Source organism: Penaeus monodon, chromosome 5 (genome assembly GCF_015228065.2).
Source record: "Penaeus monodon isolate SGIC_2016 chromosome 5, NSTDA_Pmon_1, whole genome shotgun sequence".
NCBI classification, from domain to species: Eukaryota; Metazoa; Arthropoda; class Malacostraca; order Decapoda; family Penaeidae; genus Penaeus; species Penaeus monodon.
Genome location: NC_051390.1, coordinates 23038259 through 23051644, shown reverse-complemented (window position 1 = coordinate 23051644; position 13386 = coordinate 23038259). Strand labels below are relative to the sequence as shown.

The window sequence follows — 13386 nt, the reverse complement described above, 5'->3', positions numbered from 1 at the left end:
AGGCATGCCTCCAGCTATGCCCTATGGCTCAGAAACATGGACTACAACCAAATTACTGGAGAGGAAACTAATAAGTGCCCAGAGAGGGAAGGAGAGGTTATGCTGGGAATTAGCCTAAGAGATTGGATAAGGGCGTGGATCAGGGAACAGACAGAAGTGAAAGATATATTTAGGAGCATCAAAAAGGAGTGTGTGTGTGTGTGTGTGTGTGTGTGTGTGTGTGTGTGTGTGTGTGTGTGTGTGTGTGTGTGTGTGTGTGTGTGTGTATATATATTCATTTATTAATTTACTTATCTATGGATATATATATATGCACACACACACACACACACACACACACTTCTTTTTGATGCTCACATTAGCTACGTCTCTAGTTATCTTTTATTTCTTCTGTTGTGATGTTAGCTACGTCTCTAGTTACCGCGTCCTCTTCTATCCGTGGCTGTTCACTTAAGTTGTACAGATCCCTGTAAAAATCTCTCTTCTTTTATGATTTCATTCTTATTATATGTCACGTCTGTTTTCTTTATTACATACATTTAGATATTCATATACATAGCATATATATATATATATATATATATATATATATATATATATATATATATATATATATATATATATATATATATATATATATAACCACACTTGAATATGCTAATATAGTTATCTGTGCAGCAATAAGGACGCTCCACGAAAATACACGTCCGTGCTCCATGCTCTAGCAAGCACTTGACTTATCGAGAGCAACAAGCAACCGTGTGTAGTTTGACGCAAAATCCAGATACACTGGCAATTTGGGAGTCAATGTGTATCCTACAGCGAAAAAAAGTAGCAAAGAGCATGCAGAGCTATAAATGAAACTGAACAGCACACACTGATACCAACAAGTTATATATTCTATATGGTACTTCGATAACTTTTTATTTTCGCCAAATTCCGGTGTGGGAAAACGTAGCGAAACGACGCGTTCCAGAAGAAGAGCGAGTGAGCGCGGAGCGTTTAGTGAACCATTTTAATGACAAAATATCCACACACCAACAGGCGTCGAATTTGCCTTCCCAATTATCCCATATAATATTAAAAACAACCACATCCAATCTCAGAGCGCCCTCAGAGCCTAGGAGATTTGGGAGCCTCGGCAGCCCGGCGCGCTCCGAGGCGGGACCAATTTTCCGGCGAGCGCCACGGCGTCCGCCACCTGAACATTGCTAATTTTTTACCATGTTCCCTATATTTCTCCCTTTAATAATAAAATTCCCATCTTTGCAGCACCAGAGTGCCCCGAGGATCCTTGGAAACCCCGGTGCCAGTTCTCGAGACGGGACCAATTTTCCGGGGCAGCGCCTCGAGCGGCCGCCGCCTTAACGTTGTTGACTTTTGAGTGACTTGCAGCACCATGACGTCCAGGAGAAAAAACAAGAAAAACTCGAGTAAGTTCCTTCGCGGCCTTGACTGGTCCTCGAGGGAGTGCATGTGAGGCCAAGGAGGTCTCAACGAGCCCAGGAGGAGAGGCAGCAGGCCAAAGGAGGGATAGAGGGCGTCGAGGAAGCAGAAGGTTTTTGGTGACAAGTTATGGCTGTGGCGCCCGAGAAGCGGCCTTTTGAAGCGATTCAATTTGATCCCGAAGGGCCGCTTGGGACCCTCGGCCTCGGCTGGGCAAGGAGAGCAGCTGGCAGGGGCTTATCCTCAGTCCTGTGACAGGGCAGAGGCCCATGACTCAAGTGCAAGGCCGAAATCTCTCCCTGATCTCCGGTCGGGACTCGCTCTGCGGGAAAAAACTTTGTTTCCCTCTTTGGCTGCTGCCTTTCCTTCGCTTCTGGCCGCGAGAGGCGGGGATTTTGCTTTTATTCTCTGCCTGCTTACGTGCTGTGTCCTCCTGTGGACATGCAGGGGTTGATGAGAGACATCATTTGCCTTAGGTTGTTTACAAGAAGTAATAGTAAAGTTTTGTTTATGTTTTATGATGCAGGAACTCGTGTTTGTTATTCAAGGAAGGAAATATTACTCTTGTAATTTATCATGCAAATTTCATGTGGTTTATGATAAAAATCTTCAAAATTCTATGTGTAGTCTACATTCACAAGTTATTATAACTTGGAGTTATTGAGAACCTAAAATTTAACAGGAAAAATAAGGTATGAAAGAAAAAGATTAAATGAGTAATTTCTACCCTGTTTTACTGTAGTATATACCTTTTTCAATTTTTTTTTTTTTATTGTTTCATTAGCTCTATTACACTAGTGTTGTGGCCACTTTTTGCAGTAGGAAGTTAGACTACAAAATATTAGGGGTAATTCTTCAACCTAGGACTCTTTTCATGCTTTAATGAAATATCACAATTGGCGTGTATCATGTGAGTGTTAGTATTGCTTCAGTTTCCCACAACAGTACAGTGCAATGCAAAGTTTTCCTGTGTTGGACAGAATGATGAAGTATAAGATAGTTTTCATTTATGGCATTACCTTCACTAGTTGATAATGAGAAATATATGCAACACACAGTTATTTGGTATACATTTAACGAAAAATATAATGACATGATCATGATCATAGAGAAAAAAGATCATAAGAAATGAAGAAAATAGGTCGCAACTAATGCAGTGCAGAGAGTAAATATATGGCAATTGCGTGTGGGTCCGGGGGCAGAGCCCCTGATAGGAAAGTGCAGTGGTCGTATAAGAGTTTAGGGGCAAAGCCTCTGGCTTAGGAAGGTTTTTGGTTCATATGGCGATGTTTGTAGAGTAGTTGTAGTAATAGGTACATAGTCTCAGAGGGGTAAAGTCACTTCATAAACAATATCAAAACTTAAATTTTATATCATTGTAATGAAAAATAACAAGAGAGTTGCAATATTAGTGCATGGATAATTGAAAGAAGTAATAGTGATTGCAAGACTGGATGGCTGAGTGAATCTAAAAGATTAATTCATTCAGATGAAGTTACACATAGCATGTGTCACTGCTTAATTCACTAGACAGTGTGCCAAATTTGGCAAGCAAAAATCTGTTGATTTCAAAACTAATCAATTTATATGTCTTACATCCACAAGTTTTTATCTTCTGTACAATTTATTTAATATTTATTTCATCCTTAACAGTTAATCACAGGATATTAGAGCTTAATTAAATTTCAAAATACAGTCCAAGGTAGCACATCACATACTAAAAAAAAAAAAAAAAATGGAAAGAGAGCCAAGTGACTTAGGAAACATGCGATGTACAAGAGTTGCTTTGGTCCAATGATTCCTGTGGCCTCTGTGCCAACATCACTCCAACAAAGGCCAATAGACCTCTGAAATTTTTTGACAAGATGAAGGTTGTACTGGTTCCTTGTTTGAAGACAAATCATCAGTGGTCTAGAACACTATCAGCATCCAGTCTTGTCATAATGAACTAATCTGGTTGAAGCCATTAGGAGCTACAGCACTGCGAAAGTTGGGTTAAAGCCTTGTTTTAGTTTAAATTACTGGAAAAAATGCAGGCTACAGCAAAATCCACACATTACAGGAAGAATATATGTTCCTTGCACTTCTGACTTTCCACTTGAGTGGCTGACTGTGAATACCTCAGCACAGGTTTGACGTAGGGAAAAAACATCACCATTAGGTTACTAGTTGCCAAATAAGATGATTTTTTATAAATATAATCTGCACAAAATGAAGGCAGTCCCATAATTACTTATCAAATCAGTGGATTTAGGCATCAAACAATACCATGGCCTTTGTGTTTTGTGCTCAAACAATAATCAAGAAACCACATTGGTAGGAAGAGCTTGTAGATGTACTTGGCTCTGTATTATCTAATAAGGAATCATTCCAAGCTCTGTTTTACTAGAATATACATGAGGGAGGTTGCTGGCCTGTACCTGAGTGCAGAAGCCAGACAGGATAAATCCCCAGATGAGAACTGCAGAAAATCATTATGCATACCATAAATAATTGGACAGATTGTTAGAAAAACATATCATTTATTTACTAGATCCTTAAAATTTCAGAGACCTTGTAATTCTCCCATTTTATCACAAATCTGTTATCCAGGAGGCAAACATACCATGCTTGTTTTTCTACAATAGAGCACAAATGTAGTAAGGCTGAGATGACTTGGCTCTGGGTAATATTTCTAAAAATCCACAATCGTTTACAGTAGCCAAGTATTGCTCTGGTACAGAGTGCAGGAAGTAACAGGATAATCCAGATAGAATGAAAGAATATATATGATACATAAATAATTGGACAGATTGTTAAAAAACATATCATTATTTATAGATCCTTATAAATTTAGAGACACTTTTAATTTTCCCTAGTTTATTCACAATTGTTAATAGATATATATAAGCATGAGTGTCACATGTATGTATATATATATACTTATTTACCTTGACATAATGACAATCAATACAATCAATGACTGATGACACATTAATAAAGTACATAGAATAATATACTTTCTACATAAAAAATGCAGCAATATATTACATCAGTATGCCATAGTATATTATACTCTGTAATGACATAGTCAGTAATATGTATATATAATACATAATACATACAAATACATACAAATATATATACATATACAAATATATATATACATATATATATAATATCATATATATATATATATATATATATATATATATTATATATATATATATATATATATATTATATATATAAGCATTTGTTCATTACCATATATTTCTCAGTGCATTACTTGTTTTTCTATCCCAAACTTTAACTTGTAGGGGACATTTTGGATGGCATAAAATGTCTGTAGACATTTGCACGTCTACTAAGTTATAGGACATGTCCATATTCTTTTATCTGATTCTGTAAATCAAAGCAGTAATAATGAATTTCATAATGTGGGCTATTGACAGATTCCTGGAGTCTTACTTTATCACCTTTTACTTCACCAGATGCTTGATGGTTAAAAATGTTTATTCGCCATGTTTTTTCATAGTATTAATATATTTTACTCAGTTATCTTCAATTATTGTATTAATCTTTATCCTTTATATTTCTTCCTATTCACCCTCCTCCTCTTCCTTATCACCTTCCTTTCATTATTCCCTTCTCTCTCTCTCTCTCTCTCTCTCTCTCTCTCTCTCTCTCTCTCTCTCTCTCTCTCTCTCTCTCTCTCTCTCTCTCTCCCTCCCTCCCTCCCTCCCTCTCTCTCCCTCTCTCTCCCTCTTTCTCTCTCTCTCTCAAAATTAAACTTGGTATAGTCAGAGCTGTGGCTCCCAGGGACTTAAAGCATTATTTCTTCAAGGCAAGTTTAGTATAATGATAATTTAATGTCAAAAGTGTAGCCAGAGTATGAGCTCATTAATCCTTTGCAGATGAAGCTGCAGAAGTCAAAGACACAAAGAAGCGTGGTGGAGGCGAGGAAGCTGATGGCGTGGTTGCCCTGGAGACTGGCCGTGGCAGCAGGAGGCGAGGCCGAACAGCCACTCCACCCTCTCCCTCAAAAACACCAGATTCCCCACCCAGAAAGACACGTCGTGGAGTGTCATCTCCTAGCACCCCAAAGAGAGCCAGTCCAAGGGGGCGCGGTGTTGGCAGAGGCTCACCAGCAACCAAAGAATCTCCTGTAAAAGCTTCACCGCGTGGTCGGGGACAAAGGATACGCAGAGGGAGTACAGACTCTAGTGCCAGCAGTGTGGGAGCTGCAAGTATTGCATCCTCTTCCACTCCCACTCGCAGACGAGGAAGGCGAGGCAGCAATAGTTCAGAGGCCAGTGGTGCTTCCGAAACTCCACAGAAGACTCCAAATTCACCACCAAACCGCCGCAGAAAGAGAGGCAAATCAGATAGTCCTCCAGCAGTACTTGCCAAAAAGACTAATGGGGCATCTCCTCAGGCATCACCGAAAAGGTCAAGCAAGAGAAAACGGGGCACACAGGAGTCAGATGCCTCACCTTCAGCAAATGGTCAGGGTAGTCACAGAACACGCAGAGGAGGCACATCAGAGGACCAGGATGGGGGCACAGAGGACCCTGAAGAGCACTTGCTGAGCAGCATGGGAAACGGCTCACCTGCAAGCACCAATGACTTGTGTGAGGAGGTGAAGGACAGTAATACACCTTCCATTGTAAGTGAGGAAGCAGGAGAGGATAGAACGCAAAGCCCAGTAGAGAATAATTCCAGTGAAGATAGAGAGGCATTAAATGAGCATATAGAGGAAGAGCATTCAAACCAAAGCAATGAGCTTCCAACCCAAAAAGATAATGACCTGACCAGCACAGATCAGGGTCATGAGAATGCAGTCAACAGCATGTCAGCAGTAGAATCTGAAGAAAAACCAGATTCCAAACAGAATCAAGCAAAGATATCTGACACCAGCAAAGATGTAGAGTCAAAGCTGTCTCAGAATGGCAAAGAAGAAAAGGCAGAGCTTGAAAAGAGTGAAGATACTTGTGACAGTTCAGAGGTGTTGCAAAGTAATAATGATGCTAAAAATCTGATATCCACCAAAGTCTTAACAAAGGCAAGAGTGAGTTACTGGAAAATAATGAAGATGATGTCAAATTACAGCCTGTTGATAAGAGCAATAAAGAAGAAACAAGTTGCTCTGACTGTACAAGCAGTAGTAGCAGTGTCTCAAGAGTGAAGAGAAAAATGAGTGATGAAGAAGGGGATGCTCCCTGCTCAGGAAGCCCTGAGACATTACCTACCTCCCACAAGAAACACAAAGTAGAATCAGTTACTCCTAGTGTTACCAAGTTCCCCCAAACTGCACACTCACCAGAAAGTGGGAGTACTGAAGTTCCTAGTGTTACCACACACTCAAAGGAGACTGAGGTAACAAAGCAGCCGGAGGGTGCAAACAAGCAAGACTCCAGTGCTACAGAGAATCCCAAATCAGTTTGTACACAAGGCAGATGTTCAGGTGATAAATCTCAGGAAGATAGATTAAAATCCAGCCCAGAAGATTCCTCCAGAGAAGTAGAGGAAGTGGTCATGGATACCCTCACTGTTGCCGACACTTTCCTGGAAGGCCTCAACCTCACTAATGACCAGCAGAAGGAAATTCTTTCCTTCATTGCGCAGGATATTAAAGGTAAATCCAAACCACAAAGAGTTTTCTCTCTCTCACTTTTCTAATAATACATTTGGAAATTTTGAATGATAAGTTCGGATATTCCAGTTATGTCTTTCTCACCTGCTTATAAATATTGATAATGGAAAATACTGCTCAAAAAAGTTCCTACTTTATACATCTGTTATAACTTATGTGCATATAAATGGAAAAAAGAAAGGTTAGCAGTATAGTCAGTATAATTCCATGTAAGTATTCTTTGCATCTGGTAACACTGTTATGTGAAGTTGCCAAGGGCTGCTATTGGTGAGCTGCAACTGGTTGTCAGCAAATAATAAGGAACACCCTGTTAACAAGTAGCCATTATTGAAGTCAACACAAGATTGTGACTAATGTTATTTAGTCAACACAGGAATCTCAGGAACTGTGTCAAAGAAGAAAATGTACCATTCATGTAATAATTGTCAGGTCTAAGCTTAAATGTCGGTAGTCTGATATTCAATACAAGCTTTGCCAATATTTGTTCTCTTTTACAAAGAAACTTCTTTTTAAATGGTTATTGCCATATCATGTTAGATCATATCATTTATTTGTCATATAGGATTTGTTTTCATCAGGAACACCTTAACACTATTATTCACCAGTGGTTATGCTGCCATGACAACATTGTTAATAATTTTAGCTACATGTCAATAGTAATAAAAATGTTAATGAAAATAATAATTGAATAGGAAATACACAATCAGTATTATCTGCTAATAAAGTGTCATTTTACATCATTTCTACTTGCTGACAGATAATAATTGATAATAATTTTAGCTACATATCAGTAGTAATAAAAATGTTAATGAAGATAATAATTGAATAGGAAATACACAATCACTATTATCACGCTAATAAAGTTTCATTTTACATCATTTCTACATGCTGACAGTAATAACAGTTCTTGCCAACAACATGTTACCAGATGCAGAGAACACCTGCAACAGACAATACTAGCATACTTATTTACCTTTTATTTATTCCTGACTGCATCTGTAGCAAATAGAAAATTCCTCAAAATGAGAAACAAATGATATTGTTACAGACTCAAGTGTGGTGCAAGTGATTGAGACGTTGGTGGAGCAGCTGGTGGGAGGCGCCTGCACAGTCGCCACAATGAACGCACCTCGCTTCAATAAGTTTTTACAACAGCTCCTTGCACATTACTGCAGTTTGCCTTGTAATGTAGATCGTAAACATGCCTTATGTGAGGTAAGTGGCTCAGTCTAATGAAAAAAGTTCACACTTGATGCAGAAATACAGCTTAGGAATGTGTATGGTTTTAGAAATAACAGATTATTCATCATTTATAGTGTTAATTAGAAGTGATGGAGGCAAAATCAAAGTGAATACACTAATCTTCCAAAAAATGAACCAGCTACTTTAAGATTTGAAAAATGCAGAAATCTCCTTTGGATTTGAAACTGGCTCGTTAGGGTTCTGTTTAGCAGTTCCTTATTGTACTTTTAACAATTCTTAATGTTTATGTATAGCAAGGCTAATAATCTGGATCCTAAGACAGAGATAATGGGTATTTGAGAAATTTTGTGTGAGTAATGTGTTGGGGCATGGTTGTTGTCTGTAGACTTTTATTTGAAGCAGAGATTATTTTTCAGGTATTGGTCATCCTTTATTAATACACCTTCCATAAAGGATTAAAACATTTTTTTGCGTAATACACCAAGTCCCTATTAATATTATTTGCTGATACAAAAAAAAAAAAAAATAAAATAAAAGTAATAAATAAATAAAAATTCCGTTAATTATCTGCGCATTGTGATAAAAAATAAAACTACCCAACACACTCCTGGAAGGACTGACTGCAATTCAGGGTGGCAGCCTAATGCTTTGTATAAGGAAGAGGTTAACAATATACATATATATATGTGTGTGTGCGTGTGCGTGTGTGCGTGCGCGTGCGCACTTTTAACCATTATTCAGAGTGTCACTTACCCAATTTATGGAGGGTCATTTGCTTATGTTATAGTTTGCTGTGGTTCAAACTGATATAGTCCTTTCTGCAGACATTTTATGCTGCTTCACTTCTTCACAGAGGTCCTGATGATGCAGAAATTTGTTTAAAGATTTCTCCAAAGTCCAGACCTTAACTATTGCACAGTTTGGAAATTCTCACTACCTTAATGGTAATTCTGTATGTCCAGAACAGGGACAGACGTATTTTATGCATGAGCTAGACCTATGTGAATAGCTGGACAGCATCTTTTATGACATGTGGTATTAAAAGATTCACTTGCTTTTGACTTGATATTTCTACTTCTTTATTATCCGTCTTGTACTGATGTACATAATATTTTAAAGGTATTGATGAAATGCTCATTTTAAGAATAGTGGGTTATTGAGCCATCAGAGTTTGATCATGACTTCCAATAAATTTCGGTTACTTAGTAACTTAGTTACTGAGAATTAGCTAGATAGCAGAAAAGACTTCATGGGCAGTGTTCATAGTTTTTTAATTTAGTTAAGATCTGATGATCATGTACATTCTGTTTTTATCTTTATGAATATGTTAAATCCAAAACTGTTAGTTAACCCAATCGCCACGTTTGGCAAGAATACATGCCATGCCCACTGTAGCACAGGTTTATTTATTGTATTCACACATAGATGGCTCTACAAGTGCTTAGTCATCAAGGGGTCACTTATTAGTCCTACCTTTCTCACCTGTTTACCCTTTTCCTTGACTTTTGGAAAGGATCTTTTGCATTATTTCATTGTCTTAAATGTTAACAAGATTTTAATAATACTTTAATAATCATAACATCAATAATAATAATAACAGTATTGATATCAATTGTATTAAAAGGAAAAACGCATTTTCCCGCCAATTCAAGGAATGGGGAAATCAAGATCAGTCAGTAGGGCCTACTGATAGACTCCTTGGAGGCTAAGCACATGTGGAGCCATCTGTATGTAACAAAATTCACAAAAACCTACAAGGGACAGAACATAAATCCGGGGTGATTGGGTTAATACATGAAACACTATAGCTGTTTATTATATTTTGGATTAATGATGAAACTTTTTAATATATTTGTAAATATGATATTTTCAGCAAGCTGTGCAGTGGGCACGGGACAGGAAGAGTGTTCACTTAAGACATGAGTTAGAACTGACTCTCATGACTTTGTATTATTCAACCAAGCAATATAAGAAGGCTGAGGCCATTGCCAATGCACTTTATAGTGAAACCAAAAAGTTACAAGACAAAGATAAGACTGTAAAGGTATGTGCAAAGCACTTGTTTCTGTGAATGGATATTATTTCTGTATTATGGTAATGCTTTATAAAGTTCTTTTACTTAACTCCTTTGCAATTTTTCCAGGCATGTCTCTGCCTGAGTCAAGTCTACCATGCAATGGGTAACATCTCCAAGGCCAGAGCCAATATCACTACAGCCAAGACGGAAGCCCTCAAGATATACACGCCACCAGACATGCAGGGAGAGCTTGATCTTCAGTCAGGTATTTCTTTCTATTCTTCTTCTTATTATTATTATTTGCACAGCCTTAGTTGGTGATTTTTGGAGTAATCCCATACCTCAGATCAGCAAATATTACCCATAACATGAAGGTAATGACAAGGCATGCCAAAACAATTTGGACCTTAGCTTAGACCTCATACATACTAAAATATATTACATGATTTATATATGTGGGGGGAGGTTACAGATTCTAACAAGATCCAACATGGTTTCTAGATCAAGCCTGAGCCAACAGTTGGTTCATTTTTGCAGTATTCTAAAACCCCTGGAAGAAGGCCTAATGTTGAGATAGTCTCTTGACAATTAAAACAGATTATCTGATCATGCAAAACTCAGGGGCACCAGAAGGCTCCATTCTTGGACTTTTTCTCATCATGATCCTAATAGATTACACTTATAAATTGGTTGTTACAAAGTAACAAACACTCTGGCATTCCAAAGATACCTTGATGTGTATGTCATGGGATCTCTGACAATTAAATGAATCTCAGTAGGGACAAATATAAATGTGTCTTGTTTGACGTAAATGGAGACCTTCTACATCATTTTTAAATCCTTATGGTATAAACAGTGAACAAGGGAATTCAAATGTTTGTAACTTTGTTGCATCAAAATTCTTTTTACAGGCATTATGCAAGTGGCAGAAGGTAAGGACATGGAAACAGCATATTCATACTTCAAAGAAGCAGCCACAGGCTTCACGTCTCGTAAGCAGCGGGCGCGTGCTTTGAAGTACATGTTGCTCTCCAAAGTAATGGTCAACAGGTAAGGAAAACAAAGCTCTGTTATCTTGATTTCAGCACCTAATGTGTTCCTTTTCTGATTTACAATATGATACTAAAGGGTCTATGATGGAATCCACAATCTTCCTTAACTTTCATCAAAAGGTCAGAGGAAGGGGAAAAAGCAGTACGAGGACAGAGTCATATCCAGGACATTGATGAAGGTGTAGAAGCCATGCTGGCAATCACTGCTGCTGCCAACAGGTCTTCCTTGGCTGACTTCAAGTAAGGGCTGAACATTGTTCAGTATTTTTCTGTTTATTAACTCATAGTGCCATGTTCATATATTTCATATATTACTTTGTCTGTACAGACATTCATAGAAACTGGAGAGAGAGAGAGCGAGAGCGAGAGCGAGCGTGCGTGCGTCTCTGTCTGTCTGTCTGTCTGTCTGTCTGTCTAAACTACAGCAAAATAGAAACTTAGATTAAGTGTTATCAGCCATCCCACCTTAGGTATTTGTGTAATTACTTTAGAAATAGTTATTCAGAAGAGGTAGAACCACTTTCTGTAGCACTTGTGTCTCAGATGTTCAGATATTTCCCATGTGTATCCAGGCCATCATGAGAAGGTAGAGGAACAATATTAGCATAACTAACCCTCTTGGTATAGAGTATGTCAAGGCAAATAATCATTTATAGACTGACCTCATGGTATTGCAGAAAGACAAGAGAGCAGTATGGAGAGCACCTGGAAGGGGACATGGTGGTGGCTAGTGTCTTAGATGACCTCTACACCAAAATGATGGAGAAAAACTTATTAAATATTGTTCTGCCATATGAACGCCTCCAGGTGAGTCCTGTCAGTAAGAGTACTGGTATAGTTAACTATGGAATAACAAAATTTACATGTGTTGTGGAGTTCAAAATTCTTATGATGGTAATGATTGCAGTGTAAGGGTATAAATTGTAAATAATCAGTGATTTATGGAAAGAAATTGTCTAGTAAATTACATACGTTCCAAAATACTGTAATTATAAGAAGCTAATTTTTTATCAAAAGTGCCCCAAGGACTTTGAAGACAATCAAAAAGAATTGTAAAGAAATAAAATGGAGCATAATGCAGATACACTGTTTTTGTAAATATGAATATTTCTAACATTTTGTAGACCTTATTACTTGATACTGTGATGCTAATACAAAAAAAGCACAGCATGCAAATGTTAGTCTGTGTCTAGCAAAAAATGTTCCTTGGTATTTCTGTTAAAGAAAATTACAAAAATTGTCATATGGGTTCCATAACACTTATCATTGTGAAATGGTGGTGATAAAGGATTATAGAAAGGTACTGTACAGCAGTGCAGTTTATTAAGGTCTTTCTTAGTAGCTCTCTTTTATCTAAAGCATTCTCTTTACAGATTGTCCACATAGCCCAGAAAATAGGTCTTCCACGAGAAGATGTTGAAAAACGTCTTTCTCAAATGATTCTAGACAAACGCATCAATGCCCAGCTAGACCATCGTGACGACTGCCTCTATGTTTATGGTGCTGAGGAGAAAGATGATGTGTATCAGACTGCAATTGATACTTTATGTCAACTTGACAAAACTGTTTCACACCTCAATAGTAAAGTGAAGAAACTATTGTAATGAAAGTTTTATCTAGGCTGGAATGTCTTATGAAGGAAGTAAAAGTGTATCATATAAGTACATCTGGTGAAGAGCAAGTGTCTAGGAGCACTGTAGTACATTCTAGATGTCTAGTGTGAGAGAGCAGACAAAAAGTTAAGTTTCTTTAAGGATAAGATTTAGTTATATTTATAAATGAGAATATTGGACTTTTTTTTTCCTTTTAATAAATAATGAAGTTCATTACTGTATCTTTTCTTTCTACTAGTAATATTTAAGGAGAATGAAACTGGGTATTTCTTTTTCCTTGTACAGAAAAATGTGATAAGTATGCATCTGTGGCTAGAGTTTAGACGGTCTAGACTGTGACTGGTCGATTAAGGACTGGACAGAGACCATGCACAAGTGGAGTGACTGTGATGGTTTGCAAAGCAAGTGTATGCTGTATTTT

The 13386-nt window shown here is 37.7% G+C and overlaps 2 protein-coding genes across 2 annotated transcripts in view; both read left to right on the top strand.

Moving 5' to 3' along the window:
* LOC119573119 (transmembrane emp24 domain-containing protein 6-like) overlaps positions 1 to 13386 on the top strand; it is a 31250-nt gene that overhangs the window by 1693 nt on the left and 16171 nt on the right. The gene's annotated exons all lie outside the window — the stretch shown is intronic.
* Positions 1385 to 13386, top strand: part of LOC119573117 (dentin sialophosphoprotein-like) — a 13266-nt gene continuing 1264 nt past the window's right edge. Inside the window, 10 exon segments of the mRNA XM_037920153.1 lie at positions 1385 to 1433; positions 5342 to 6456; positions 6459 to 7062; positions 8129 to 8295; positions 10157 to 10327; positions 10427 to 10565; positions 11212 to 11350; positions 11473 to 11592; positions 12030 to 12159; positions 12726 to 13386. The exon segment at positions 12726 to 13386 is cut by the window's right edge and continues 1264 nt beyond it. Of these exon segments, the coding sequence (XP_037776081.1) occupies positions 1400 to 1433; positions 5342 to 6456; positions 6459 to 7062; positions 8129 to 8295; positions 10157 to 10327; positions 10427 to 10565; positions 11212 to 11350; positions 11473 to 11592; positions 12030 to 12159; positions 12726 to 12956 (2850 nt within the window). The 5' untranslated portion in view covers positions 1385 to 1399 and the 3' untranslated portion in view covers positions 12957 to 13386.